The sequence below is a fragment of the Pongo pygmaeus genome, chromosome 5 (assembly GCF_028885625.2).
Source record: "Pongo pygmaeus isolate AG05252 chromosome 5, NHGRI_mPonPyg2-v2.0_pri, whole genome shotgun sequence".
NCBI lineage: Eukaryota > Metazoa > Chordata > Mammalia > Primates > Hominidae > Pongo > Pongo pygmaeus.
In genome coordinates, this window is record NC_072378.2 from 117,625,524 (window position 1) to 117,643,250 (window position 17,727).

General features: G+C 35.2%; 1 protein-coding gene across 2 annotated transcripts in view; it reads right to left on the minus strand.

Annotated features, from left to right (window-relative positions):
- Nucleotides 1–3,996: 3,996 nt before the first annotated feature.
- GOPC (golgi associated PDZ and coiled-coil motif containing) overlaps nucleotides 3,997–17,727 on the minus strand; it is a 42,730-nt gene continuing 28,999 nt past the window's right edge. For both annotated transcript variants that reach the window (XM_054490691.2, XM_054490690.2), the window contains 5 exons: nucleotides 17,183–17,348; nucleotides 14,581–14,676; nucleotides 13,295–13,459; nucleotides 10,577–10,757; nucleotides 3,997–7,106 (listed from right to left, as the gene is read on the minus strand). In XM_054490691.2, coding sequence (XP_054346666.1) covers nucleotides 6,976–7,106; nucleotides 10,577–10,757; nucleotides 13,295–13,459; nucleotides 14,581–14,676; nucleotides 17,183–17,348 — 739 coding nt within the window. In that variant the 3' untranslated portion in view covers nucleotides 3,997–6,975. The remainder of the gene's footprint in view (nucleotides 7,107–10,576; nucleotides 10,758–13,294; nucleotides 13,460–14,580; nucleotides 14,677–17,182; nucleotides 17,349–17,727) is intronic.

Consider the following 17,727-nt stretch of genomic DNA (forward strand, 5'->3'; position numbering starts at 1 on the left):
TATTTTTATAGGTTTAGGGGGTAGAAGTGCAGGTTTTGTACATGCATATATTGCATAGTGGTGGAGTTTGGGCTTTTAGTGTAACCATCACCTGAATACTGAACATTATACCCAATAGGTAATTTTTCAACCCTCACCCAACTCCCACACTCCTATCTTCTGAAGCCTCCAACGTCTATTATTCCACTCTATATATGTCCATGTGTACCCTTTATTTAGCTCCCACTTAGAACATGTGGTATTAAACTTTGTTTCTGAGTTAGTTCACTTAGGATAATGGTCTTCAGTTCCATCCATGTTGCTGCAAGACATGATTTCATTCTTTTTTTTCATGGCTGAATAGTATTCAATGGTATATATTTACCACATTTTCTTTAGCCAGTCATCCACTGATGGACACTTAGGTTGATTCCATACACATCTTTGCTATTGTGAATAGTGCTGTGATAAACATGTGAGTGCCAGTATCTTTTCAATATAATTTCTTTCTTTCTTTGGGTATATGCCCAGTAGTGGGATTGCTGGATCAAATGGTAGTTCTATTTTTAGTTCTTTGAGAAATCTCTATACTGTTTTCCGTAAAGGTTTTACTAATTTACATTCCCACCAACAGTGTAAGTGCTCCCTTTACTCTGTAGCCTCCCCAACATCTGTTTCTTGACTTTTTAATAATGGCCATTCTGATTGGTGTAAGATGGCATCTCATTGTAGTTTTAATTTGCATTTCTCTGATTAGTGATGTTGAACATTTTTTTCATGTTTATCATCCACTTGTATGTTTTCTTTTGAAAAATCTGTTTTTTGCTCACTTTTTATCTTCTTACTTACACGCCAGAGGTATTTCTTTTACAACCAAATGCCCTCTTAAAACTTCAAATCAAGCTTGTTGTTCAAATCTTCCTTCTTTCCTAATTTCCCTGAAAGTTTTGTTGCAATCTCCCACTATGATGATAGATTTAACATTGTAGTAAATTGATTCTTTAAGAATTTAAGTAACCTTTATCTCTAATGATTTTTTTCCTAAAGTCTGTTTTTAAAAAATATAACTGTATCCATGTTCTTTTGGAGAAAATATGCCCAGTGTATATTCTTTCTGATTTCACTTTCAAATTTTTTATGTCCTTATGTTTTAGGTATGTTCCTTTTAAACAACATATTGCTGGATTTTTTCCAATTTAAATCAAATGTTTTCCAATTTCGGTTCTTTCTTTTAATGAGTTTACACCCTGATCAAGCACTCTCAAAAGTCAATTCTAGACTGGGCACAGTGGCTCATGCCTGTAATCCCAGCACTTTGGGAGGCGGCTGGATCACCTGAGGTCAGAAAGTTCAAGACCAGCCTGGCCAACATGGTGAAACCCTGTCTCTACTAAAAATACAAAAATTAGCCGGGCGTGGTGGCATACACCTGTAATCCCAACTACTTGTGAGGCTGAGGCAGAAGAATCACTTGAACCCAGGAGATGGAAGTTGCAGTGAGCCAAGATTGCACCATTGCACTCCAGCCTGGGCGACAAGGGTGAAACTCCGTCTCAAAAAAAAAAATAATAAAAAATATAAAATTCAGTTCTAGGAGTACACCTTTGGCTTTTGCCAGAATATGCTAGCTAATTCTTACACTTTTTGTGTAGTTTCTTTTCTCCTTTATCAGGCCCAGCAATCTCCCATCCTGGCTTTACTAGGATTTAGCCCTAGTTACAGGCCTGGCAGCAGACTAGGTAGGGGCAGGTATTGCCTTAGGGATGTGGTTAGTAGCAGCCTCTGTAACATCTTGGAGCATAGACAAGGTACAAGGTCTTATTAGAGAAGCGTGGGCTTCTTCTTAAGACCAACGGTCCAGTGGAGACTGCAAAGTCTCTCAGGTGCATCCATCCAGATCTCCCCATGGTTCTAGGTTTTCCTCACCAGGGCCTTGACTTTCACAAAATAGAAGAGGTTTGGCTGAACATTCAAGCGTCTGAAACTCAGCAACTCTTAACACTTAGGTGTTCAGCCTGAAGCTCAGCTGTTTCAATCCCTCCATTGTAGGAGGTAAGGCCTCCTTGGGAACTGCCCCACCCCATCCATTTCTGTAGGTCATCAATACAATCCTGCTGTAACCGGCCAACTCTGCTATTCTTGTAGATGTTGTTCTCCCCACATTTTTCAAATGTCTGCATCACTGACCCTCCTGGAGAGTTCCCCTCTCCATAAGCTACTATCTGTGTCCCGAGTCTCCAAAACTCTCCCCAAGTTGAGTGGTTTGCTAGGACTCATCAGACTAAGCAAAAAGTTTTATTCACAATTATGATTTATTACAGAGAATACAAAGCAAAATGAGGAAAGGGAAAAGGCATATGGGCAAAGTCCCAAGAAAATCAATCAGGTACAAGCTCCAAGATTCATTCCCCATTGGAGTCACACAGGACATGCTTAATTCCTCTAGCAATAACGTGTAACAATACATCAAGTGTTGTCCACCTAGGAAGCTTGCCTGACTGAACCTAGGAGTCAAGGGTTTAGGGAAGTCAGTGTAGGTACCCTCTGCCTAGCATGTACCAAAATTCTAGATTCCCAGAGGAAAGTAAGTGTTCAACAAAAATCCTATTGTTTGTACAAACATTTCAGGCACAGTAAACCACACTTACCAGCAAGGGGATAATGGGAATACTCCTGATATCCAAGTTGCTGGACGCTAGCCAAGGTCCAACCTTGCAAGCAGACCTAAAGACAACAGGTTCAGGCCTGTTCTGTTAACTCTTTTGTGCACACCATTTGTGAAATAGCCACTGAGCCATGCTTTTGTGCCAAGGACTAGATAAACCATACTTACCAACCAGATGTCATTGTCTTTACCCTTTGGGTGGGTTCCTAATGCTCATCTTATTACCTGTTTCCTCAAATCTCACTCATGGTCACTTGTGTTAGTCTAGCCTCTCTAAGAAGCAGACGCCAACACCAAAAAGGGATCTGCTGTGCAACAAATTTATTAAGGGCAATGCCAGTGAGGAAAAATAGGTAGGGAGCTGGAGTTGATGGGAGGCTGGAAGGCAATGAGATCACAATGGAGTTAAGACCCAAGGTGAATGAAAGGAGGAAGGAAGGTTGCGTGAAAGCAACTTGGACTACAATGTAATCCTAAGGGAGTCTGGCAAGACCATCATGGAGTGCTCCAGCTGAAGCTGAGGAGTCATCATACAATATCCCTGTCATAATCAGTCATTGACTGGCAGCAGCATGGATAAGCATAGCCTCACCATGTACACAGGGATGGATTTCAGACCACAGCAGCTGGGCCTTCAGTAAGCTATGCTCCCTCCTGCACGAGAACTGACAGATGCATTCTCATGGCTGCTGCCATGGTGGTTATAGCTCTCAAAACACACCTGAAAAAGGTTCATTATTAAACAAATATTCAGCACCAACAGCGCACAGTAATTTGCAATACTTTTAAAGTGTTTTTTTAAAGGTTACAGTTATAAACCCACCTAAAATAAAATACTGATTAACAATGAAAATGCAAGTTCTCTTTAAAATTTCATAAACTGACCAAAAAAAAATTCATAAATTGACCAATATCCTATGGGGTTGTATTCTGGGGAAAAGACTTCTTTTCAAATCACTTGGTGAATTGGGAGCTTAAATCAACACATGGAAAGCATATATGTATTAGCACTAAGTCAAGGTTAGTTAGTGACAAAAATGTATTTCTAATGTTCATAACATTTCTAAATGTTCATAACTCAAGTAATTCATTTACAATTATTTTCCAAAAATTATTTTACATATAACTTAGGAACTTCTAAATTATATATACTTAGATGTCAAAATAGAAGAATATCCTTTTAAATAGTATCTTAAAAACAGGATTGATTTTGTAACTTTTATCAATGTTTTCCTCATAGATAACAACAGCTGGCAATATTTATAACACAAAATTAAGCCAAGTCCTTTGCACAGACTTTATGACATGTTGGTACAAATAGAACTACTAGAAATAAGTAACAAGCCAAAATATTTAATGTCAAGGAAACAAAATGTTTATTTAAAAAAATGAGATCAATATTATTTTAATGTAGAAGATGCCATCTTTATTTACAGGCTAATAAAAAAATATTAAACTCAACTAGATATACTACATTATCATAAATGCAATAGATTTGAGGCCAACCATAAGTGTAAGACTGGATAGATGGAATAGGGATTACATAATCAGGATGTCAAATACTGTGCATCTTACACATGAATCACATGAAACCTTGTTTCTAAACATGAAAACAGCATAAGTCCACTGCGGTGGGGAAAAAACAGCACCACAGACAAGTTGTGCTAACTTTCCATAGCTGTTGACTTGTAATTGTCAAGACTCACAAAATTTTCATCTTTCTCAAATTTATTTTAACAATAGTCTCACCACCAAAATGTTGCTTTTCCATCGTATTCATAACAGAGATACTGTAGAAGAGAATTTTAGAGGTTAAGTGTAAATATATACATGCACACATACAACCCTCACATTCTATTAAAATGTTTTCTCAACCATTCTGTTTGTGTATACATGTGTGTATTTCTCCTTCTGTCCCTTTCTCGATGAAATGGCTTTGCAACAGTTCCCTCCTTACTTGTTTGGTTTTGTCCTAGAAGTTTCAGGGACATATGAATTTCTTTCCTATAAATGTGAAAATATTAAAATTGGTTCTCAGTCCTTTGGAACTAATAACTAATTCTTAGTTCATCCCCAAAAACCATACATTCTAAAATGAACTTTTAACTAGTTACTTTCTAACACCGGACAGGAAGCTCACAGTAGCATCTGAGCAATGGTGCTCTCCCGTAGGCTTACAAACCACAGTGAAGCAGGAATGAAAAGGAAACTGACCTGTGGAGTTTTAAACTACCTGGAAACTTTTCATTCTATTTATCAGTCCTTAAAAGGAATTTATATCATGACAATCTCACACAATTCTTCAAATTACACAGTGACCTCATAAAAATTCCAACTTGAAGTTTTAAAAAACCACCTCTTCATACACTTATTTGGTAGTTCTTGAAAATCAAAGGGTTATAGCTTACATTTCCTAAGGATTCAGTCATAGCAGATAAAGGATGTTCTCTGAAGAAAATACCATGGCCATTCCATTCAAGGCTGTGTTTTAAGAAGATAAGAATAACATGGTTTCATGTCACAGGAAAAAGGTTTTCGGGTCTGCTACAATGGACAATTTTTTTGACTAAATAAATATGGTGGCTAAAATCCAGTTTGCAGATCTCATGTCATGCATGGAAGGTATATGTTTGGCATAGGGGATTCATAAGGAAAAAACAAGTTGTTTTTTTTCTTTTAAGAGGCGTACCCTGTCAAGAGCAAACAATAACATGTAACTTGCTTATTCATTTGTACAATTAAATACTAGCTTTTGCTCAGTGACAATGCTATAAAGTATTTTAATGTCAGTAACAATATACACTATGAAGTGCACTTCTATTACAAATTAACATGGTGATATACAAATGAACACCACCACCCAAAACAAACCATAAATGAGCAACAGTTAAAACATTAAATTTATAAATAGCAAAACCACAAAATAAAGTATATACATTTTATAGATTTACCCTTGAACAAATATATAGTGTATCTGGGAAAGACAAAAAAAAAAATGTGTTTTATCACATAACATCTGAATACCAGAAATGAAGATATTGATAATATTCTAAAAGCCTTGTAGGCTTTCTCCCACTTAATAGTCCCTTAACTGTACGTCCTTTAAAACAGTGATATTAGCAAAACTATCACCTCTTTAATGCAATGTTTTGACTTTGCCTAGCAGGTTACAATGACCCGCAGAATATTAAATCAGAGAAGAGGCACTCCATGTTTAATCATGGGACAAGAGACCTAACAAATTTATAAACCTGCATATGAAGAGAGCTTTAGTCAAACATAAACTGACATGAAAACCCAACCAAAACAATTACTGTATCAAAATGTCTTTATCTCATCTTGCCCACCTTTTATATGATTGGAAATCATTTACTTAGAAAGAAAACTGCCGTTTGATTTGAATGTACTGTTTCATGACATAGTAATAAATCTGAACTTTTACTACCAGAAAAATTTATCTTTAAGTGCCAGGACTATCACAAGACAAACTTTATGAACAACTCAAAATGTATAAAACTGTCTTTTGTGGACCCCAGAAAACAAGCATTTGAGACTCAACATGAATGGGTAAATGCTCCAGTACCGTGCACACAGATCAACATAATTGAGAACAGATGTTTTACACTCATCTGCATTTCTTTTAAAAAACAAAAAAAGTAAAATGTTTAGTAACTTTTGAGAATCTATTTCTAGTGCAGCATTGATTAAGGACTGCTTAAAGAAAACTATTTCGTACTGCATTGAATAAAGCTGAAATGCAAACTCATTACAATAAATGATCATTAATAATTGGTTTAGATTTCAGGATGCACAATAAATTTTTTTTAAGTCTAAAGCCTTTCAGTTACAAAAATTAAGTCAAGCCTATATTTCTACAATTCATTGAGTCAAGCTCTGTCTTCTGAAACACCACAGTTAACATTCTAGAATATAAAATATGAATTCACTTACTCTCTGTATTTTAAAGGGTACTCCTTATAAAATTCCAGTTAGCACTGTCCTCCTACTAAAGGGAAAAGGAACCAAGTAAAACAGTAGGGTTTCATTTGGTACTTAAGAGCCCAGTAATACCCTTTTGGGAAACACATGCTTTGGTGCTTACAAGTTCAAGAAAATCAAAATTGCTTTACATGCAATAGCTAATTATGGTCTACCACAGAAAACAGGGTGTTTTATGCATTTAGAATTGTTCACATGAAGCCCTGAGGTACCTGCCTTTCATTTAGGCAAGAAACAGCCTCCCCTGATTTTGTAGTCTTTGTCACCATCTTCCCCAGTGCCCCAAATTCAGAATAGTCTGATTAACAATCTTGTCTGGAGATATGGTCAATTTAATAAGATTTTTTATGATACAGAGTGTGCAGATCATCTAATTTTGAAGCACCGTCATCTAGCGGAGTTTCACTTGCAGTGCCCAGGTCTCCATTTTCATGTGTGTCAGTTACTGCCTTCTTATTAAATCCTGAAAGAAAGGAGAAAAATAAAGCAGATACTTTCTGGTTTAAAAAGTTAGTTTTGGTCAGGTGCAGTGGCTCACGCCTGTAATCCCAGCACTTTGAGAGGCCAAGGTGGGTAGATAACCGGAGGTTAGGGGTTCGAGACCAGCCTGGCCAATGTGGTGAAACCCCGTCTCTATTAAAAATACAAAAATTAGCCGGGCAGGGTGGCACATGCCTGTAATCCCAGCTATTTGGGAGACTGAGGCCGGAGAATCACTTGAAGCCAGGAAGCAGAGGTTGCAGTGAGCTGAGATCGTACCACTGCACTCCAGCCTGGGCGACAGAGTGAAACTCTGTCTCAATTAAAAAAATTAAAAAAAAAAAAGTTAGTTGTATAAGTTTATTGAGTGAAAAACAAAGGAATGCCCACTGTAATTAACATTAGTAATCTGAGGCAAAAATAATGCCTTATATTAATCAAATCAGTAATTCCTAACAGGGGAATTCTTCCCCCTTATGGCAGGTATCAAATATTGTACAGATTTAAAAATACTATATTGGGCTTACGTAAAAATTGTATTGTTTCCTATCAAGTTTTCTTTCCCTTTTTTTTTTTTTTTTTTTTCTGAGACAGGGTCTCACTCTATTGCCCAGGCTGGATTGCAGTGGCATGATTACAGCTCACTGCTGCCTTGACCTCCTAGGCTCAAGCAATCCTCCCACCTCAGCCTCCTGAGTAGCTGGAGCTACAAGCATGTGCCACCATGTCCGGCTATATTTTAAAAATCTTTTTGAAGAGACAGGGTTCACTATGGTGCCCAGGTTGGTAACTCCTGGCCTCAAGCGATCCTCCTACCTTGGCCTCCCAAAGTGCTGGAATTACAGGCATGAGCCACCATCAAGCTGTCTGTAAGACTTAGAAGTAATACATATAATTGTAAAATTCAGTCAATTCTACTTACATAAATATCTACTGAACTGTGAATTATATTTTTATTTTTCATTGTTGCTTTCAGATTACATTAACTTCAGTTAACTGAGGCATATACTAGTTAATTGCTTAAAATGTAATTTGTTGGCAAGATGATGTCAGCTAAAATTTAAAATGAATTCTGATCATCTATAAAATAAATAATAGGCTTATAAATAAATAAGTGTTGACTATATCACCTATTTAGGTGATATATAGATCTATAAAGTATAGACATGTGTGAAACAATAACCAATAGATACTTTTTTTAAGTGAGTCAGTTAAAAGATATATACACACAAATTTTTAGTTATTTGAGTCACATTTTAAGTGTCTGCAATTTGCATAAGTGACAGAGAAAACTTCTAGCCTCAGTTACAAAAAAAGGAAGAGACAGGCCTTCTAATCCCGACAGAAAACAACAAAAAGTGTGAAATACAATGAAACCATATGGAGAGCAGCCCAACAGTGTAAGGTTTTGACATACTGCCACAATAGTTTTGCTCAAGATGCACAGTGAAAACAATAACTGCTACTGCTATCTTTGTGCAAACAGTTTACAACACACAAGTTTATCAAAAGTGCAACAGTTTATCAGTTCACCATAAAACTCCATGCCAGGAGTTCAACATTTTGGTCTCAGGAGGCCTTTATACTAAGCATTGAGGACTCCAAGAAGCTTCTGTTTATGTGGATTGTAGCTACTGCTGTTTCCCATATTGGTAAGTAAAACTGAAAAATCTAAAAAAAAATTCATTTCTTTGTTAAAAATGACAATAAATCCAGAATGTTAATATAAATAACATTTCTCTAATGACAAACAACTCTATGTTCCAAACAAAAAAATTCTAGTTAGAAGAGTAGCATTATTTTACAATTTTACAAATCTCTTCAATGGCTTTATAGATGATAGCTGTTTTCATATATCTGCTTCCATTCAATCTGTTACAAGTATATGAAGAAAGTTCAGCCTCATACAGATATGTAGTTGCTAAATGGAAAGTATTTTAATAGCCTTTTCAGATAACTGTCAGTATTGTTCTCTGATATTATACAAAAATTTGACAATGTGGAATTTGAAACCTTATCAGTGAACTTTTCACACTCTGTTATATTAAAATCCATTTGCCTATCTTGCATTTTGAATGGATCTTTTCCCATGCAAAATTTTATAACATCATTTACTGGTGATTTGAAAAATATTGGACCATGAAGTTATGTAACAATTCCAAAAGTTGACACATTTCACTTTACTGTATCAAAAAATCACATTCATTAATATCATCATCAATCTCATCAGAAAAGCTTAAGTGTCAGGAAGCTGTCAAGCTCATGGTGATCAACGTATGTTTTACAAAGTTCTAACTTTCACTTGAGAGCTCACATTTTATCACTGGCAATAAATATTATCAGTTGTCTTTCCTGAAGTGATGGACTTTGTTCATTTTTAAGAAAATGGCTTCCAAATAGTCCAAAAACCCATACTTTGTTAGTCATTCATTCAAGTAAAAATTGTCTTCCATGAAGAAAAATGGCTAGTTCAGTCACTTATGTACTTTCCCTTGAAACCAGCATCTTTGTTCAGTATGCAGAGTAAGTGCTTTACGCATACTTTCCATCTCATCACAAAGAATATTAAAAAGACAGGTACTCAAAGGTCAATATTTAAAAATTAACTGTTACTGCCATTTCATCAAAGATATTTTTAAGCAAAATTGGTATCTTCTTCTTCTTCTTTTACTATGAATGGATGGCAAGGAAGAAAACAATGATTACTAGTACAGTTACTAATATTAGCAACACTGCCTTGATTAGTGCTAAGGCACCAGCAGTTTTACCCCAACTGCTTTTGCATCAACCAGATACCATCAGTGCAAATATCAACATAGCAAAAAAAGACAAATGATGTCTTAGTATTATTATGAAAAGCTTTGACCTCATGAACTCTGCTAAAATATCTCAGAGACCCTCAGAGATCCACAGATCACAATTTGAGGACCACTGCTCTATGTAAAAGGAAGTGCTAGAGTTTTTCCTTAAAATATGTGTAAATGATAGCAAAGAAACTAAACCAAACATCCCCAAGATAATATAAGTTGATTCTAATAGCAATCATAAGGCGACACTATACTTCATACTTATTCATAATTAGCTTAAAATTCATTGTGAGAGATGAATTTGCCTCAAGACAGAAACAATGTAGTCTACAAGATAGATCTACTCAAAATAGTATGTTGGTCTTTGTTTCAGAGTCTAGAAAAAATTTTATTTATTTTTCAAGGATCACTTGCAGTAGAGTAACTGGTAATGTACTTGTCTTAACAGTCCAAGATGAGTATAGAAGAACATATATGGTAAATAAACTGTTAGCATAGTATACAATAAAACAATAAACAAGGGAAAGCTCTTCATTCCTTTGATTTCCTCACAAAACAGTTTTACTGAAGAAATTTTGAGGCCTTCACATTTTAAACATTTAATAATAATGAATATGTTAATAATAATTTTTAGAGTGATTTTTACCTTGTAATACTTTGATTTCCCCACTTGGGTCTTTGCAACTAGCACCAGGGTTACCACCTCCTTCTAACTCATCAAGGTACAAACGGTAACGATGTCCACTCTCATCTTCATACTCTACGTTTTCATCATCAGAATCCACTTCAGGAGCCACATAAACTACTTCAAATTCAATCTCTCCTCTCTAAAACAGGAAATGAAAATGAGAAAGTCAAGTTATTGTAATTGTAATTTAAAAAGGACTTCCAAATTCTTTGTGGGAAGGCTTAGGGGTAGAGAGATCTAAGAGATAGCTGATTTCCAGAAAATAAATAATAAAATTCTAGAATCTAAAGAGGTAGTGAGGCCATCATGTCTAGATCAGCCTCGTGAATCCTCTCTACAGTTCCTTTAAACATTATAGTAGCTCTTTCTACTGACCATAGTCTTTTTGCTAATAGATCTAAAATTTAAGAGGATGCTTAATTATTAAATTCATAGAATTTTGGAACAAGTATTCAGTTTTAAAGTTATTTGCTACTTTGTACTGCACACAGCAATTCAGCAAATACATCTAAATAGTCAGATATTAAATAAGGATATCATACAAACCTTTCCTTAACTAATTCAAGAAACCCCTACAAAATGATTTTTGTACACTGCCATAAGGACATCATATAAATCTTTCCTTAACTAATTCAAGAAACTCCTACAAAATGATTTTTTGTTTCTTATTCAATAGGTCTTGAGTAAGAACTTACACTGAGTACCAGACATAGACATAGTGTTAATCAAGGTATTCTGTCTCATACTAATAGTAATTACTATATTTATATATTTACTATAAATTATAGCCTTCAATCCTCAGAATAATCCTATTATAGTCTCTTTTACATGAACGAGAAAGCTGAGTGAGTCCTGGAGAAAGCAGATAACTTTCCCTACATAATGAACAAGAATAAAGAAAAACAAAAGTCTGACTCTGAAGTCCTTAATCTTTATATTATGCTAGACTAACTATAATATTTGTACTGTCATTCTTTAACAATGAAACATTCAAGTAAAAAGTTACAGATCATGCCAGGCACAGTGGCTTACACCTGTAATCCCAGCACTTTGGGAGGCTGAGGCAGGTGGATCGCTTGAGCTCAGGAATTCGAGACCAGCCTGGGCAACATGGCAAAACCCATCTCTACAAAAAAAAAAAAAAAAAATTAGCTGGCCATGGTGGCAGGCATCTGTAGTCTTGGCTACTTGGGGGGCTGAGATCGGAGGATCTGTTTGAGCCTGGGAGGTTGAGGCTGCAGTGATCTGTGATTGTGCCACTGCGCTCCAGCCTGGGTGACAGAGTGAGATCCTGGCTCCAAAAACGAAAAAAAAAGTTACAGATCATTTTATGTTAAAAGAAAAAATTCCAAGCTATAATTGTCATTTAATAAGAGACTCCAACCACTACATATAAGTGTGGTGTTGGCAATTCTGAAAATTATGGCTTGCCTTTGCTCAAAAGAAAACACGCCATTTTTGACTGCTACTCACTAAGTTAGTCTCTTTGGTGCTCTTCTTTCCCAGCAGTTTAAGGTTATACCTCAGAATTTTAATATGTGCTTAGTTAGCATTTCCTTAAAACTTATGACTGCCCATGGATAGCTCCTTCACCAGTTATCCCACTCTTTTGCTACTGGATGACAGTCAAGATGGATTGATAAAACACTAACTTAAGAGAATAGCATAGCATTCTTAGATCTCTCTTGTCAGCTAATGCTTTAAAAATACCATTTTGCAGAAAGAGACCGATGATGCAGTGGTCTTCAGCAAAGTTTTAGATGACAGAATTAGATCTGTGAGTAGCTGTCATGGAGACACAGATTTCAGGCTTAATATGAGAAAAAGCTTTCTAAAAATCAGTACTGTATAACAATGGAATGGACTGGTTGATATCAGCAAGTCTTCCCTGTAATATAATTATTGAAGTAGTGATGTTGCAAAGATTTATGCATCATATAGAATTGAACCAATGAACTATATTCACTTTCAACTCTGAGATTCAATTCTACAGAGGCATACCACACTGATAATCCAAGAAACATCTCAATGTACTACCAATGCCTCTAATTCCCTCAACTCTATTCTTGAAAGAAATAAACAAAATAAAACAACATTTTAAGTATAACTGTACGACAAATATGACTCCTGAATATGAATCTCAATTCTATAATTTATTTGCTCGGCAACTTTGAGTAAATTCTTTCATCTCTAAGAACTTTAGTTTACTCATTTTAAGAAAGAGAGTTGGGCTAGATAGTTTCTATGTGTGATTTCAATTTTAATATTCCATGACTAAAATCAGTCTACTTCTAGCACTGTCTTTTCTGTAATACCTTATATATAGTGTTCTAGGCATTAAGGATGTTTTTTCAGTCTCAGGTCCTGTTCTGAGTACTTTATATGTATTAACATACTTAATCCTCACAGCTTTCTTTCAATCCCTCCCACACAGGTGAGGACACTGAGGGACAGAGGACTTAAGTAACTTGCTCAAAGTTATGAAGTAAACAAAATGGAATGGTCCATTTTCAGTAAATCTGACTGAATGTCATCTATAAAAGCATTAAATCAAAGGAAACAAGAACTATGTGTAAACACTTTACTACTTTAGAAACTTCGTAGGGAAGTATACAGTGTTCAATAGATTCATAACCAATTGATAGATCCAGTTCTAATTATATGAAGGGAATTTACCTGCTGAGAAAGAATGGTTACAGCTTCTTTATGCTTTGTGTCCCTTAGGTTAACTCCGTTGACTGCCAAAATAGCATCCCCAACGTGCAGCCCTCCACATCTATCAGCAGGTTGCCCCGGATGGATCTCAGAGATGAGGATTGGAACACCATGTTCTTTCCCACCCTAACAACAACAACAAAGGGTAGTAAATTAAAGTATTCTTTGTAAGGTACAGTTACCGATTAATCTAGAGATAAAATATTTTCTTAAAAATATATTTCATTACACACCTATGCTGTCTCTATTTATGCTGGGTAAGTTTTTATTTGCTACTTAAGTAATGGCAAAAATTATCAAAGAGTATTGAACAGAAATTGGCTAAATTCTTAAATTATAAAAAACTTATGTGTTAGTACTCCATAGCACCATTACATTTTATCAAGTCTAAATCACTACGAATGACAAGACCAATTATTTTAGGTGCCACAAAAATAATTTTAAGATTATAAGATAAATTTCAATTTCAGAGAAGTTAAAATATGAAAATATATGCAATGTAGAATTGAAAAAATGCAGTATTTGGTACCTATCACTCTCTAGCTTATATCATTGTTGCGTGTGTGTGGGTGTGTGTGTGTGTGTCTTATTTGTCCTGCTAAAATGTATGCTCTTCGAAGGCAGCATATTAAAAAAGGTAAGTATTCAAGAAATATAGATTAGATGAGCTTTTTATTATAAGAAACATTTCTACATTAAGCAATACTAAAAAAACAAATGAACTTGCTCAATGCCTAAGTATTACCAAATGAAAATTAAAGCCACCTTATTCATTAAAGCACTGAGACGACAACAAAATGACTCCTAAAGGCATCGAATTTAAAAAAAGAATATATAACATTTAGACCCAAGAGCCAGTGAAATCTCACAGCTAATAAATGAGGCAAGAGAAAGATACACATACTCCGAGAGAGAACAATACAATCTGAAGCCATTTAACATAGAAGAAAACAGCCATATATATTTCCAAGGGCTCCTGGAGGCGTCACAGTATATGGCACAGAACTATTAAGTGAATCATAATAAAAATGTTAAACTATGCTTACTAAAGGTACACTTAATAGTTGCTAGGAATATTTATTTCTTAAAAAAATATTTACACAAAAGCAAACATTTATCCCCATGGGGATAAATTTTAATTATTTAAAAAATATATCCAGAATATCTGTTCCCCAGTGATGTCCAACAAAGAAGCATGATTATACTAGATAACTGCAGAAAATGATACTGGAAGCACTACTTCTTACTGTAATTGAAATGCCAAGGCCTTCGTGATCTTCCTTAAGGAGGAGAACTTTTCTAATTGGACCAACACCTTGGCTTTTCTTTAGGGAATCTTGATCCTTATTGGGAGGAAAAAAGAAGAAAAAGTAGTATCATTTAAATAGCATACCAAATAGAGTAAACTCATACTATATAACTTGCTTTCAGAAATCTGTATTAACTTCCTGGAATGGATAAACAGTATAGGGTTAAGAAAGTAACAGATAAAATGGAAAAATGAAAATAGCTATTCTGTTGATGCAAAATTTATAGATGATGTTCTCACACTTTTGCCAATAATGTTTAAAATATTGATACATTTCTTTTTAAATTGTAGGGCATTATAAAAGAAATTATTTCCAGGAATTAATTGAGGAACAAATATCCTCAAAAAATAAAAGTGTCTATCTTCACTGGATATCTTTAAGGTATACATTCATTTTAGCTGAGTTGTAGAGTTGAAAAACAAATTTCCAGTTGGACCATTAATTACTTATACATTCCTTGGTGCTCTGGAGTCTACCTCTTAAATAAAGGGCCTTGATCTACTAATAATCTTTTCTCTGGTACCCTTACTCTTTCTGTCTCTACTAAGCTGTTTTCCTACTCAGCAGATAAATGAATCACAAGCCTCTTCCAGTTTTAAAATACTGATCATGTGCAAACGCAAAACAAAACAAAAAACCTTTCAATCCTTCACTATCTTCCTTAGCAACTATCATCCTCCCCCTTTCCTTAACCTTCACACGAAGTTCATCCTCATCATATCTACTTCCTTGCCCTCACATTCAGTCCTCTGGTCTCTGTAATTAGAGTTTTGCCCCTACATGCACAACTGGAATTTTCTTTTCTGTGGTCACCAGTAATCAATATTGTTACACACAATTAACACTTTTTGTCACTACCCTACTTCAAACTTGCAGAAAGTTGATGCTGTTCACCAACCCCTCCTTGAAACCCACTCTTTCCGTTGGTTTTTATTACACTACTTTCCTAGATGGCCTGTATCTGACAGCTCCATCCCAGGCTCCTTCCTTTAGTGATCCTTTTCCTTCTCCCACTCCATAAGTTTCTATCCTTGGCCTCCTATTCTTTTTACTACATATATACTTTATATATACATATATACTTGGAACTGGCTTAATCAGTTCCAAGGTTTCAAGTATAATAGAAGGATAGTTTCCCTGATATTTCTTCAAATCAGATTTCTCTCCTGAAATCCAGAGTCATATATCCAATTGGATGTATCTTGGACATCCCATTGTCCCCTCAAACACTACTTGTCTAAAACTGATCTCATCATCTTTTCCCCAAATCCTTCCTTTTCTTCTATTTTCCTTCCCAGTGAATGCCAGATCTCACTCAGTTGCTCAAACTAAAAGCCCAGACTCTTCTTTTTCACTATTTAACCAAAAGCAGTTAGTCACCAATCAAACCCTCCTGATTATAATCCTCTCAAATCTGTCCTTCTTCTCAAATGCCACTTCTCCTGTCCTCATCACTTTCTCCTTGGATGACCATAGTATCTTTCTAATATATCTCCTTGACTCCAACTTGGTCCTTTTCACTACACCAAAATAACTATTAAAAAATGTAAATTTTATGAATTCTGCCATTTTATTTAAAACTTCCATGATTATCAGGTTAAAGTTAAAATTCCTCTATTTAGTATAAAATAATTTCTATAATCCAGCCACTACCTAAAACCCCAACCTCATATTTAGCTAATTTAACAAGCATGCTTTTATCAGACACATCTGATACAAACTACTTTGTCTTCCTCCTAACCACTCCATTTCCCAAATCTACTGGACCTAGAAGTTAATGGGGACCACCAGTGTCCTAGAAAACAATGGCATAAGTGCTTATCGCTATCCCCACTTCTCTTCCACCAACTCTATGTAGATACCAATTCTTCTTACAAAAATCTTTGCAGAGGCAACAGACTATTTTACTATTTAAGGTCATACATTATCTGGTACTAAGATGTGTGAACCCTCGGGAGACATGCTTTCATATATTAAGGTCTATATTATCAAGCAGCTGTTATGATAAAATTCAATAAAGATTTATCCAGATAGAAGCTTTTATATAATGGTGGCTACAGAAGCAGACAACTGGCTACAGATCTCAAATTCCATCTTAATCCAAGACCAAACAGGTGTAAATGTTAGTTCAGAATCTACATTTGGATTCAGTTACTAAAAGTTCCCTTAAAGAACTACCCCAAAATATTTGCCAAATTATCAATATGACCACACACTCTAAGCTAAGATTAAAACAAATTTAAGCATGCCCAATCATGATCCAGGAAAAACTGGAAATATGATCCAACATACTAGCAATATGCATTTGCTAACAATGGCTCACTGTCTGCAGCACTCTCAGGGCATTAGTAAGTCTGTGAAGAGCTACTAAAATTTCTATGGGTGTTGAAACTTCATCTACTTTGAATAAGTTGAATCCCATTTTCACTTTTAAATAAAGGTTTCAAACAATACTAGAATAAAGGAAAGAATGGAAAGCAACTTTGATTAAAGAAAGAAAGAAGAGGCTGGGTGGGAAGCAGCAGCAAAGCAAACATACATGGCCTGGTGGTGCTTGCATTGGTCGTTTCAAGTCATTACGTCCTCTGCAGGCTCGGATCACAGTTTTGTGACGATGCAAATGTATTTCAGCTTCTAATTGGTTCCAAAGCTTATCATGAGCAGGTCCCTTCATATCTCGTCCTAGCAATTGTATTTGTTGGACCCTTCATAGTGGGAAAAGAGTACATTGATTTTTCATTATATTCACTATAGTGAGAATTCAGGAAAATTACTGAACATAAGTAGCTTTTGCATGAATCTCAAATTAGTGATAAAACTAATACTCAGGAACTTCTTGATGTCTCTCAGATATAAAAAAATATGAAAACTGAAAAGAACAGGTATCTTCAAGGGAAAAACTAGTAAAAAAATTTTTTTAAAGGAATTAATGTGAACTCCTTTAGTCATATACTTAATTCAAATAAATCTAAAAAAACAATTTATGAGATTAATGTCAATCTGTTTTATGTCTTGCGTGCAAAGTCACTGAACTCAGATACTATTAAATGTTAGCTTTTAGATGAGATTAATGGACAAAAATAT